This window comes from Phacochoerus africanus, chromosome 3 (assembly GCF_016906955.1).
Source record: "Phacochoerus africanus isolate WHEZ1 chromosome 3, ROS_Pafr_v1, whole genome shotgun sequence".
In the NCBI taxonomy this organism is placed as follows: Eukaryota; Metazoa; Chordata; class Mammalia; order Artiodactyla; family Suidae; genus Phacochoerus; species Phacochoerus africanus.
Genome location: NC_062546.1, coordinates 136,592,408 through 136,605,209, shown reverse-complemented (window position 1 = coordinate 136,605,209; position 12,802 = coordinate 136,592,408). Strand labels below are relative to the sequence as shown.

General features: G+C 36.5%; 1 protein-coding gene across 3 annotated transcripts in view; it reads left to right on the top strand.

The window, feature by feature from the left end:
• The window catches only part of GRB14 (growth factor receptor bound protein 14), a 128,191-nt gene extending 119,085 nt beyond the window's left edge, over positions 1–9,106 (top strand). For all 3 annotated transcript variants that reach the window (XM_047772751.1, XM_047772752.1, XM_047772753.1), the window contains 5 exons: positions 4,648–4,764; positions 4,856–4,928; positions 5,070–5,157; positions 7,603–7,696; positions 8,897–9,106. In XM_047772751.1, the coding sequence (XP_047628707.1) occupies positions 4,648–4,764; positions 4,856–4,928; positions 5,070–5,157; positions 7,603–7,696; positions 8,897–9,043 (519 nt within the window). In that variant the 3' untranslated portion in view covers positions 9,044–9,106. The remainder of the gene's footprint in view (positions 1–4,647; positions 4,765–4,855; positions 4,929–5,069; positions 5,158–7,602; positions 7,697–8,896) is intronic.
• The last annotated feature ends 3,696 nt before the right edge of the window (positions 9,107–12,802 follow it).

Here is a 12,802-nt window from a genome sequence, read left to right as displayed (position 1 = left end):
CAAATCAGGTAACGTGCCACATTTCCACTTAGGTTAAAAATATGCGCTTCATGGCTGTGACCAAGGAAGGTGCATTTCCCCACATGTTACATAGGAGATGAAAACTCAGTTCTAGGAATGAGGCATGAAATAATATTGATTGTGAAATCTGATAGACTAGTATGAAAAAGAACTCCAATTCTGTAGATATGTTGCTTTAAATTATGGAAGAGTAACTTTTCATCTTTGTATCATATTACTTTTTTTGCCCTAAAATAAGACACTAGGGAATGTAATGAATTTTTATAAAAGCAATAGCTTTAAGGTGAGTATTTTTACAATTTGTCAGTTACCCTTTTAATTCATATATATATATATACATACATACATATGAATAATGAATTTTATTATCTTCATCATTTCCTAAAGTCTTCTAAATTTCTTTTCAAGTCCAAAGTTATTAAAATGAGCATGTTAGTAGCAGCTGATTATTGTTTAATGTCCTCTTAGTCATAGAAAAAATGTTATAAAGTAAGTATTTTCTAGTCTCATCACTGTCATTAGTGTACAAGTATGGTATTTTCCTTGCCTCTTTCCACAGGAAGTGATCCTACTGTTGATCATTATGTCTGTCACAGTTTGGTTAATGTAGCTTTACTTGTTCAGCACCTTGTATAGGAAAAGACAAACTGCCTGAGTGAATTTGGCTGTAAATAGGGATTGAAGGACACAAGGTTTGTAACTATGTGGCAAGGACCGGTCCTGTATGGCAGTTGACATGGTCAGAGAGAATAGCATGGAGAGTTACATCTGTACTCTTCTAAAATTTCATGAAGGAAAGAAACTAAGAGGTTGAGGAGGTTTTTGTGTTTACTTTGGTGTTATGCAGAATCCCATGATAATTTTATAGATTATTTTGAAAGAATCAGTGACCTATATCCTGGATGCCAGTGGCCCTCCTGGCCTCTGCTGTTTTTCACTGGGGCACCATGTTCAGGGAGCAACATAGAAAACTTTAGCATACTTCATAGTTTTAAAAGAATAATTTTGTCTTCTAATCCAGGGATTCATTTTGAGAAAGGAAATAAGAAAAAAAAATTATCGTACCATAACGAACAACATCACAGTATATAGCACATAATAGCCACCCTATCAGCCTTGAAATGAGAATCATCAGCAGATATTTCAAGAAGCCAAATATATTTGGCCCTTTTTAGGGCAAACAAAGGATTCATTTAAAGGAGCATCTGTTAATATGGCTGGAGTGAAGGGATGGGAGAAACAAGTCAAGTTCTTATTTCTTACAGTTGACCGTGAACTAGACATTCCGAACTGCATTTTCTTCCCTGTACCTCCCATTCCATGGTGTATAAAAGAACCTTAGATAGGGTCTGTTACCATTTTTACCATAAGCTATTTTATATGATCTTGGTCACTGGCTTCCTGCAGTATAAAATAAGGGGAGTATTTGCATGATCTCTATAATTGATTACATCTCTGATGTCCTTTGGCTCTGAATGAAGCTGATGAGAAAACAGTATCTGGAGTTCCCATCGTGGCACAGTGGAAGCAAATCCAACTGGGAACCATGAGATTGTGGGTTCAATCCCTGGCCTCACTCAGTGGGTTAGGGATCTGGTGTTGCTGTGAGCAGCGGCTTGGATCTGGCATTGCTGTGGCTCTGGCATAGGCCGGCAGCAACAGCTCCGAATGAACGCCTAGCCTGGGAACCTCCACATGCCACAGGTACGGCTCTAAAAACACAAAAAATGCACACACACAAAAAACCCAATATCTGAGGAAATTCTGTGCCCTCTCACTAAGGACTGTGCTGCACATTTATGTTGGTCTTTGAAATGAGGTGACAGGGAATGTGTGGCTACTAGTTGCTAATTAGCTGAGTGGCCTGAAAACCATTTCATGTCCCAGCCTCACTAAAAGTGTTTGGATCTGATTTCAAGGAGTGGTCTAGATAATCCAGGGTATACCTATGTCTCTTTTCTGCCTTAAAAAGAGAGGCATGCCATTAAAATCATGCACACTTTTTTGGGGCTTACCCTGTTTATTTCACCAGAAGAAAAAGCTAGAATAAAAGTGGCAAATATTTGAGATATACATTGTTTCTGAATGCTATCAACATTGGTTTCCTATGTGAAAGAAATTGAGCAGAAAATGACCTTTTGGTTCAAGTCAGATTTTGCTTCACTTCCATTTCTTTGTCCACCAAAGGTAAACTATTAATTTTTCATCCACCACCTGCCATGCAGTAGAAAACATTTGCTATATTCCTGTGTTTTCTCCTAGTGTAGCTAATGTAGCAAATGAAAATACTTATTTGTATCATAGGCTCCCTACTTTAGGTCAAGTAATTAGGGGACAATGGGCTCTTGTTTTACATTTTGGCTTGCATTATAGGGGGGAAAAAGGAAAAAGGAATAAGAACAACCGATTATATTTATTTTTCCTTTCCTAACAGTATTTTTATGTTATCAGGACTTGGCGATTACAGAGCCCATCTTGGCATGTGAAGGCAGAGATATTATAAGGATAAAGCTATCATTATGATTGAGATTAGTTACTCTGTGGTTTGGGCAGGTGGAAGCTTTTCATTAATGTCGGCAAAGCAAAAGTATATCCGACTGGTCCACAGCCCAGCACAGAAGATCACGGGGTGAGAAGGGCAAAGTAAGGTGTGACAGCAAATAGAGATTACAGAGACAGCATCTGTCTGGAAAGAGCAGCTGTCAGTTATAAAGGCTCCTGTAACAAATGAAAGATTGCACACTGGATCTCCAGAAATAAAGATGAACCATAATAAGATTGTGAACCACTACAGCAAGGTTTCAAGAGGAAATAACAAATGCTAATAAAGTGGGATGTGTAATGCAGTGATAAATGATTCCAATCCCTCCTCCATTTTTGTTTATGGATCAGGTTTGACCAGAGTTTGTTAGCAAGCTGGGTATGGCCGAATACATGGAGAGAGAGAAAATGCTCTCAAGCCATATGTCTCCATGTGTACCTTGCCTCATCCTTGACCATGAGGTTATGTTGCTCTTCTATTAATGACAAGCAGGGAATAATTATTAAACAATGTCTATGCTGTTTGAGGATTTTTTTTCCTGGAGTTTTTTATTTATCTATTTATTTATTTATTTTTGGTTTGGGGGGGACCAAACCTGTGGCATATGGAAGTTCCTAGTCCAGGGTTCAAATCAGAGCTCTAGATGCTGGCCTACACCACAACCACAGCAATGCGGAATCCAAGCCTTGCCTGCGGCCTACACCACAGCTTGTGGCAATGCCAGATCCTTAATGCACTGAGTGAGCCCAGGAATCTAACCCACATCCTCATGGATACTAGTTGGGTTCATTACCACTGAGCCACAGTGGGAACTCCTGAAGAGTTTTAACTATTATAAATTATAAACTGAGTGACACTTTTGACTGGAGATTTTTTTTTTTTTTTTTTTGCTTTTTAGGGCTACACTCAGCCTATGGAGGTTCCCAGGGTAGGGGTCAAATCAGAGCTACAGCTGCCAACCTACGCCAGCCATAGCCATAGCAACTCAGGATCCAAGGGGCGTCTCCGATCTACCCCACAGCTCATGGCAATGCCAGATGCTTAACCCACTGAGCAAGGCCAGGGATTGAACCCGCAATCTCATGGTTCCTAGTTGGATTCGTTTCCACTGTGCCACAATGGGAACTCCTTGACTGGAGGTTTTGACAGTTGTTGTTTTTAGGATGCATGACTTGGGATGCATACAAGTAGAGCCCTAACAAAGAGAAAATAAAAATAAGGTTCCATGTTTGGGATGTTTTATTTTCACCTTCAGAGATTGTGAATAAAAAAGTAATTGGCAAAAAGACAACTTCATTACTTGTTTGAAATTATGTTTGTTTTAGGATGTCTTCCTTCTATATCAGTTCTTTTTTCATTCAGACTTATTTTTGCAGCTCTCATTTTGCCATGTTTGTGCCTGTAAGATGAAAAAATACATATTAAATCATAGTAATTTTAGTATTATGGAGGTATCTGAATTATTTCACTAAATTTCATTTTCTAAATAAGAGGAAAGTTGATGTGATGTGTATGTGTATTTAAAGAGTACATATTGTATTTCATTAGTTATAAAGAAATGGACTTCTCAGGCCAGAAAAGCAGAGTTATAGAAAATCCCACTGAGGCCCTTCTTTCTAAAGAAGTGATGTTAAGTCAATCTGTTATAGTGTTAGTGGATTTTGAATCTTAATACATAGCTGTTTTATAACTATAGATTTCACATCTAGGTGATAACTGACGAATCAAAACATAATGGAGAGATGAGTTTGGAAGCAATAAATATTTTAGCCACATGAAGGGTTATTCCTTTCTAAATCATTTTTGTGTTTAAATAAAGAATATGAAAAGATGGGGTTGTTTTAGGAGAAAGAAGGCTTTTGTTCTCTTTGTTCAACATTTAATTCAGTGACCTTTATAAATAACTGTGTAACTTATTTAGCCAAAATATAGCACTATTTTCTCTTGAATATGTATTGTTAACTTTTTAATTTCCTGCTAGCCACCTTTGGAACCACATCCTAAAATGGAAACGTATTTCCAGCAAAGCACTGAAAGGTAACTTCAAAGATCTTTTCAAGGTAAAAATGTGTTTTTTCCCCCAGAGAAGTATATCAGAGAATTCCCTGGTAGCAATGGACTTCTCAGGCCAGAAAAGCAGAGTTATAGAAAATCCCACTGAGGCCCTTTCAGTTGCAGTTGAAGAAGGACTAGCTTGGAGGGTAAAAATTAGCTTCATGTTCTTCAAAATATTTATGATGTGAATTTGTCTCACCCCAAAAGTTGAAATTTGTTTCCTGCTTCCTTGCACAGAAAAAAGGATGTTTACGCCTGGGCACTCATGGTAGCCCCACTGCCTCTTCACAGAGCTCTGCCACCAACATGGGTATGTCTGTGCATATTCACTGTGATGAAAGAGGTGGAGAGATGTGCATTTAGATGAATCACTGAGAGATTAGGGTGGAAAGTATGTGTAATTAAACTGTGATCATTTGAAACAAATCTTTGTATTTCTTTATTTCTTCAGCTATTCACCGGTCTCAACCATGGTTTCACCACAAAATTTCTAGAGATGAAGCTCAGCGATTGATTATTCAGCAAGGTCTAGTGGATGGGTAAGTTTAGTTTTGAATACCAGTGATTTTTGATCCCTCCTGTAATCAGTAATTACTTATTCAATACACACACAGAGTTTTGTCTTTGGCTTATTAAAATAGAAGTGACTTTGTTCTGTACGGATTTTTGCTGTTGAATCCTAGCAATCCCTGTACAATTCCTGTTATGCAGTGTATGCTTAGTATTTGTGCATAAAGGGGCAGATAACTGAAAAGGATACTCTGCCCCAACCAGTGATCACTAATATTATCCATTCTCTGTATCTCAAATTCAATTGATGGGCGGGGGAGGGGGTGGAATTTGTTCTGGGGTGTCAGCATTTTGATTTGAACATATAATTAATTTGCTTGTAAAGTATGGTTTATATCATGACACTGTCTTACATGTTGTACATTTTTCTAAGTTTGATGCAGGGTATGTTAAAAGTAGAAAGCTGTTTTCTTATGTATTTAGAACTGCTTTATTGTTTCTTTCTGTTCACATCCCTATTTTCCTTTCTCTAAGTTTTAACAGTTTAAAGTAATATAAACCTGTGAAAATAGTACTTTTGACTCTTCTCGTGTTATCTTTTAGTGGGATACCACAGAAGATACAGGAGAAGTAGAAAATGTGTTATGCAAGATGTATGTTCTAAAGAATTTTCTTTTCCTCAAATTGTTCAGTATTTCAGATACTTCCCATAATACTAGCTAAATTCTCTTCCCAAATATAATACAAATTAAGAAGGTTGCATTGAAAATTGGATGATAAATAAAACCAGCATCAATTTAAGCAAGTGGTGATGGGGTCTTATATCTTCAAGGATTGGTTTAAGATGATAACAAGATTTCAAGGTGATTTAATACTGGCATTTGGATAAAAATGAATCTTCACATGGAAGATTATTAATAGCAAGTCAGCCTTTCAGTAGACTCTAAGAAAACATTGCAATATACTTCTCTACATGGAACACCATCTTTTTAGATATAAATCAGAACAATCAGCAGAATTACAATCTGCTAAGATCAAGAAAGGAAATAAATCACAAAGAATTGTCAAGTGTTTTGGAGGATTACATATAATTTCCCTTATTTGTGAGCCCAGTTTTTTAAATTAAATGAAATAAGTGCATAAAGAGTGACAGTATCTTTATTTTTCAATTTTTTAATTAAAAACATTTTTTTCAATTTTTTAATTAAAAACATTTTTTTTTGATGATGCCAGGTAATCCACTAGGTGGTAGTGGTGATCTACTTGGGAGTGGGAAGAGAATTACAGCTTGATTTACCAGGGAAGCTCCCTTTTGTCCATCTCCCAGAGATGTAGTGTCGGAATCTCACACAGCTCAAATGAAATGGATAATCTCATCAGACATCTGTGATGGCTCAAATTTGGCTGTCTCTTTGCTCAGGCACAGTGTGATTGGTGTTGGGATCACCAGTGGGGACTGTTTGCACAGTCTATTTGCCAACAATTAACACAAAGCTGTTTTTGCACTGAATTGCCAGTAAATAAGACTCCATGCCTGGAAGCATTTTTCTCTCAGGCTGTTAGGCCATGTCGTGTTTTTCTAGCCTGCTATAGAGGCTTTTCTGCTTCATTCTTCAAGGTTAAAGTACATGTTGTTTGGGTGTTTCTTTTACTGAAGCAATTTTGCCCAAACATTTAATAAATGACTTCAAGATTGATTTTTTTTAGAATATGTTCATTTCTCACTTTCTGTTGTGTATGTAATAGTAGCAACCAGAATCAAAAGAAAGGATCCGATGTTGAAGAGGGGGTTAAAAATTAGTTCTTTCTGGAGTTCCCTTCGTGGCGCAGTGGTTAACGAATCCGACTAGGAACCATGAGGTTGCGGGTTCAGTCCCTGGCCTTGCTCAGTGGGTTAAGGATCTGGCGTTGCCATGAGCTGTGGTGTAGGTTGCAGATGCGGCTTGGATCCCGTGTTGCTGTGGCTCTGGCGTAGGCCACTGGCTACAGCTCCGATTCGACCCTAGCCTGGGAACCTCCATATGCTGCGGGAGCTGCCCAAAGAAATAGCAAAAAAAAAAAAAATTAGTTCTTTCTAAATAATTTTCTTTTCAGGGCTTGACATGACCCAGAAGTTAAAACAATATGCTGATGCTTCATTCTCTGTGACACAGTTACATGTGGATACCCAGTTTCCCAGTAGAAAAAGGACATAGCGCTAATATTGATGCCAACACAGCATTATATCGATTATTGTGAGCAGACAACCTAACAAACAGATGTATATTTATCCTATTAAAATTAAATTAGCTCTGGTGATAGTTTTATAATAAGATTGTATTATACCATGTTGGATAATCCCATCATTTAATATACAGTAAAGGAAGATTCTGGCTACATTTTTTAATACAATACCTGGATTTGGTACAGGCTATATTTCTATGAAACCCATGAGCAAATGTAGCAACATATTGAAATTGCTTCTTTCTCTTTAGAGTTTTCTTGGTACGGGATAGTCAGAGTAACCCTAAAACTTTCGTACTGTCAATGAGTCATGGACAAAAAATAAAGCACTTTCAAATTATACCAGTAAGTAATTTGTGACTTTATGTTCATATATTAGAGATGATCTTAGTGCATATGCTTTTGGAAACTAGTTTTCTTTGGTTCTTTTATTAAATATAACTTGGAAAATTATGCTTTGACTAGAGTTAAGTTTGGCAGAAATGGTTTTATGAGTCTGAATTAACATAAGAAATATAAGAATTATAAAAATCAAATTTTCCTTTTCCCATGAAATATGATTTGATAAAATTATATAGACCCCATGCCACCTATTGTTAAAAGGCTACTAGAGATTCTTGCTCCTAAATTCTACTAGCGATTCTTTAAAAACCATTTTTTTAAAGCCACTTCTCTCTTGTCCCCCCCATTTTTTTTTTTTTTTTGAGTTTTGTTTTTGATCATTATAGTACTATGGGACTGGAGATCACTTAAGCTATTCTGAGCACATTTTAAAATTTTCTGTAATTCTGCTTCTAGGCACAACTTGCTTTGGTTGCTTCTACAACTTGTATGTGTGGGGGCGGTACATGTATGTATGCCTATGGTCTGTATATTGGAACAGATAGTGTGGAACAGAGATTCAGTATACTTTCAGGAAAGTGTTACCTGACACTGCTAAGTTGCAAGTGTTTTCTTTTTTTGAATGACCTCTTTTTGGAATTATCCAAAGTCCATATGAAATATCTTGCCTACTTCACTGATTATGTGAGCAAAGTCCCTGGCAAGTATGACTTGCTTAATGCCAGAAGATCTCACTGAAAAAAAAAAAAAAAAAACTGTCATTCCATTAACATAATGTTTGATTTCTCCAGATCAGTTTTCTGATACAAATTACGATGATATTTGTATTTAATATACAAGCAAGGCTTTAGGTAGACTAGTAGAAATAGAAATTAATTTCTGTAGGTGGTACACTGAATAGAGAAGATTTCTCAGTGTATGGTGTATTGATTTAGAGGAGTCATTCTGTTATAACTACAGAGCGTTAAGAGAATTAGAGGTAGAGAAAGTAGAGCCAAACTGTTTACCTTAGGATCAGATATTTCTTTTAAATGCAGGTAAAGTTACAAAAAAGAAGTGGACATGCCATAACATTCTTTTCACTGTCCTTTAGTATTATCAATATGTCAGTTTTGGCATTTAGAGATGCAATATGCGGTAGATTATGCTTGTCTTTCTGGGTATTTTGCCCTTCTTACCAGTTTGTTGTTTTTCCTATTGCAGGTGGAAGATGATGGTGAAATGTTTCACACCTTGGATGATGGCCACACGAGATTTACAGATCTAATCCAGCTGGTGGAGTTCTATCAACTCAATAAGGGAGTTCTTCCTTGCAAGCTGAAACATTATTGTGCTAGGATTGCACTTTAGCCAAACCAGAAGTGACTTGTTAAACTGTTGAATAAAAAGGACTCAAGAAAAAAAAAAAGACCATGAATAAGGGTGAAAGCATTGCCGTGGTAAAAAGAGTCTGTTTCACCAAAAGTTACAAAAAGTAGTTTGCATATTACAAATAAGATTTGGATTAATATTACTTTCATCATTTAAAAATTCATTAGTTAAAATTAAACCTCAGAAAAAAAAATGATCTGCTGTGTTCTTGTGTGATTTTACACTACCGTAATATTTTCTTCAAATACGCATATTTTGAACATCTTTCTGTCCTTATTTACTATCTGGTAGCATTAGAATTCTCAGTCACAAAATATGAAAAAAATATTGGGGATTCAGAATGAATAATTTATGGACTGAATTTCAGTGACACTACTGTTTTTGTAACTCAAGAAGTTTGATAAAATTGAAAGAAGCTACCCACAACCTGTTAATAATATTAAAAACTATCTTGAATTATATAATTTCTGTTTATTTTAACCTTAAAATCAAATCATATTTTGAAATAGCAGCTTAAAATTATTTTGAAATGTATTTTCAGGGTGATTTTATTACATATTAAGTTATTATACTATTTACACTGGTATTATAGCTATTAGTGGCACATTATCCATTGCACTTTTTTTCATTCATTTAGGATTTTTTGTTTGTTTCTTTGTTTGGTTTTTAGGGCTGTACCCAAGGCATAATGGAGGTTCTCGGGCTAGGGGTTGAATCAGAGCTGTAGCTGGTGGCCTACACCACATCCACAGCAATGCCAGTTCGGAGCTGCATTTGCAACCTACACTATAGCTCACGGCAATGCCGGATCCTTAATCCACTGAGTAAGGCCAGGGATCGAACCTGCTTCCTCCTGGTTCCTAGTCAGATTCATCTCTGTTGCTCCATGACGGGAACTCCTCACTCATTTAGGATTAACTGAAACTATCTACTTGTTTTTAAGAAAATGATCCCAAATCATAGGGGATTTATATAATTTGCATATGCTTTCTCATGGCATGTAATCTATGATAGTGTAACATTTTCACCTTAATATTTCACATTTATCCCATGCTATAACTTTCAGAAGGTTCTTTAGATCCTTATCCATCTAAATCATTAACCTGATCAAATCTATTAAAATCACAGATGCAAAATCTATTAAGATAGGTAAATCCATGCTATTCTCTTTGCCTATTCCTTTTCAGTTTCTTGGCAACATAAGTATGGAAGCCAAAGATTTTGGAAACCTGAGGTATAAATTTCCCTTATCACTTCACTGAGACCACCCAGAAAACTTCTGCTAGGATTCTGTAACTCTATTTTTCTTACTTTTTGTAAGAATGATATTCATTGTTCTAAAAAAAGATGAGAATCAAAATACTAAGTAAACATTAAAGTCATACAAATATTGCCCATCTCTTTTGAGCCTTGTAACAACATTTTGGGAAAGTTCACATTTTTTAGAACAATGTTTCAAAAGTGCATATTCTAGTTTTAAATAAAAGTTACACATTTTTGGTAAGAGAGCATCTGAAAATATCCATAAAATATTAATAACATCAATTATTACCGAAAAATAATTATTGGCAGAATTTCTTAAATGTTCAATTTACTTCCAACCAATGCAAACCTAATTCTTAAAAAATTGAAAAAATTGAAACTTAGGCCTGGAAGATACATAGGAACTCTAAACAGAGAAGCAAGAGGTAAACACACTTCGCCATTTCGACCTTTTGGAGTATCCCTAAGTATTTCTGACATATTTCCAATTTATAAAAATACTTTGTGAGTTTTTTTGTTTTGTTTTTTTTTTAGGGCTGCATCTGCAGCATACGGAAATTCCTGGGCTAAGGGTCAAATGAGAGCTATAGCTGCTGGCCTACGTCACAGCCACAGCAATGCCAGATCAAGCCGTATCCATGACCTACACCAAGCAACACTGGATTCTTAACCCACTGAGCAAGGCCAGGGATGGAACCCACATCTTCATGGATACTAGTTGGGTACTTAACCAACTGAGCCACAATGGGAACTCCAATACTTTGTGTTTTGAATTGAATTGCATTTTCTTATTTTGTGCCAAATTGGCAATATAGGAAAAGGTAATATTTTAAATACTAGACCCTCATAATGAACGTGTGTGTATGTATGAAATCTTATATGGAACTAAATCTGAGTGTTAGACAACAGAGTTAGTGCAGTATTAAAATGGATTTCCAAGAAAAATGTGAACTACCTTTGGATTATTTTTCACTTTGACTAAGCCAAGTTGTCCTGTCTTGCACCATTTCAGATTGGGACTAGGACAGATAGCTGTCTTTTCCTCTTTTCTTCTTTTCATATGTTGAAGTTAGTATACTTTTCTTTCCTAGAAAGAAACGAACTCAGCAGGTCTGGTCCACATTGTTCTTTTTAATTTTTTTTATATGGAAGAGTCGAATATTTAATTTGAATCATTCAGGAAATCTACTCAAACAAGATAAAAATTACTAGGAGTGTTTCAATGGAGAATAATTGCTAGTTTCACATGTATAATGGTATAAGACCTGACTAATCAGAGATTACTAGTTGGAGATTTTTGTTTAGCTCTGTTTTAAGGTGGTCTACATCAGTTAATCAGAACTGCACGTGGTCTCTGGCTTCTGATCACAGTCCCAACATATGGTACCTATCTACAGTAGTGATGTCAGACTCTCACCTAGATTATGATTTCTCTGAAGAAGAAAGGTTATCATTGGTAATGGCTACAACTCGGTGTTTCAAGCTGGTTTCACCATTTAGAAATCTCTTCTCTCTCTTGCCAGGTATTCTTAAACTTTTCTGTGCCTTGGATCTATCTAGCCACCTGGTGAAATTTATGGACCCCCTTCACAGAATGTCTTTAAGTGCATAAAGTAAAACATACAGAATTTTAAAGCAAAGTAATTACAGAGACATAAGTATATAATGTATATGTAGATGGAAGGCAGGTAGAAACCTTGCTGTAGTATAACCTGCTGTGTCTCCTGGCTGTGTTGACTGTTGCCCATGTAGGTCCTCCAGTTTTCTGTCTCTTATTCTCTAGGGAATACACCGGGTGATTCTCAGTGTTACCCACACCAGTGGGGCACAGTAGTTTGCTTGATGTGCAGGGTTCTTATAACACTTATTGAACACTAAACAAAACCTTCGTACCTACCTCTTGTGGGATGTATCACCTCCTGCAAGCCCTGGCTCCCAGATCTTACCACCTGTGACAATTAGGCATGCTCATAACCAGGCACTGCTTGTAATGTCTCTAATTGCATACCTCTCGGGCCAGAAATTACAGATGTGGCCAAGAGAAGTGCCAGCCTTTTGGCTGAGCACATAGCTATGCTTATCTAAAACGTCTTTGCAGAGATCCTCCAACTTGAAAAAGGTAAAGTGAATTTTTAATGAGCATAAATACTTGTATCTACAAGTCGGGGTATTAGGTGACTAGTCCCCCACTATGCTGCTTCACTTTGTAATTATAAAAAAATTCACTACTTCCCAGCTCAACCCCACATGATACACAAGGCATTAGAAACTATAGTTTCTAGTTTAGAGTTAAGATTATAGCTCTGAGGTCATACTTTGTGAATTTGGATTCTTGCCCATCACAAAGGAGCTTTGTAGCCTTGGTCTAGTCACAATTTCTTCATTTCTGTAGAGGGAATCACCATCACCATCACCGCTTCTTCAGTTGGGGTGGTTAAATGAAATCATTCATATAAATCACTTTGTACATGGTCT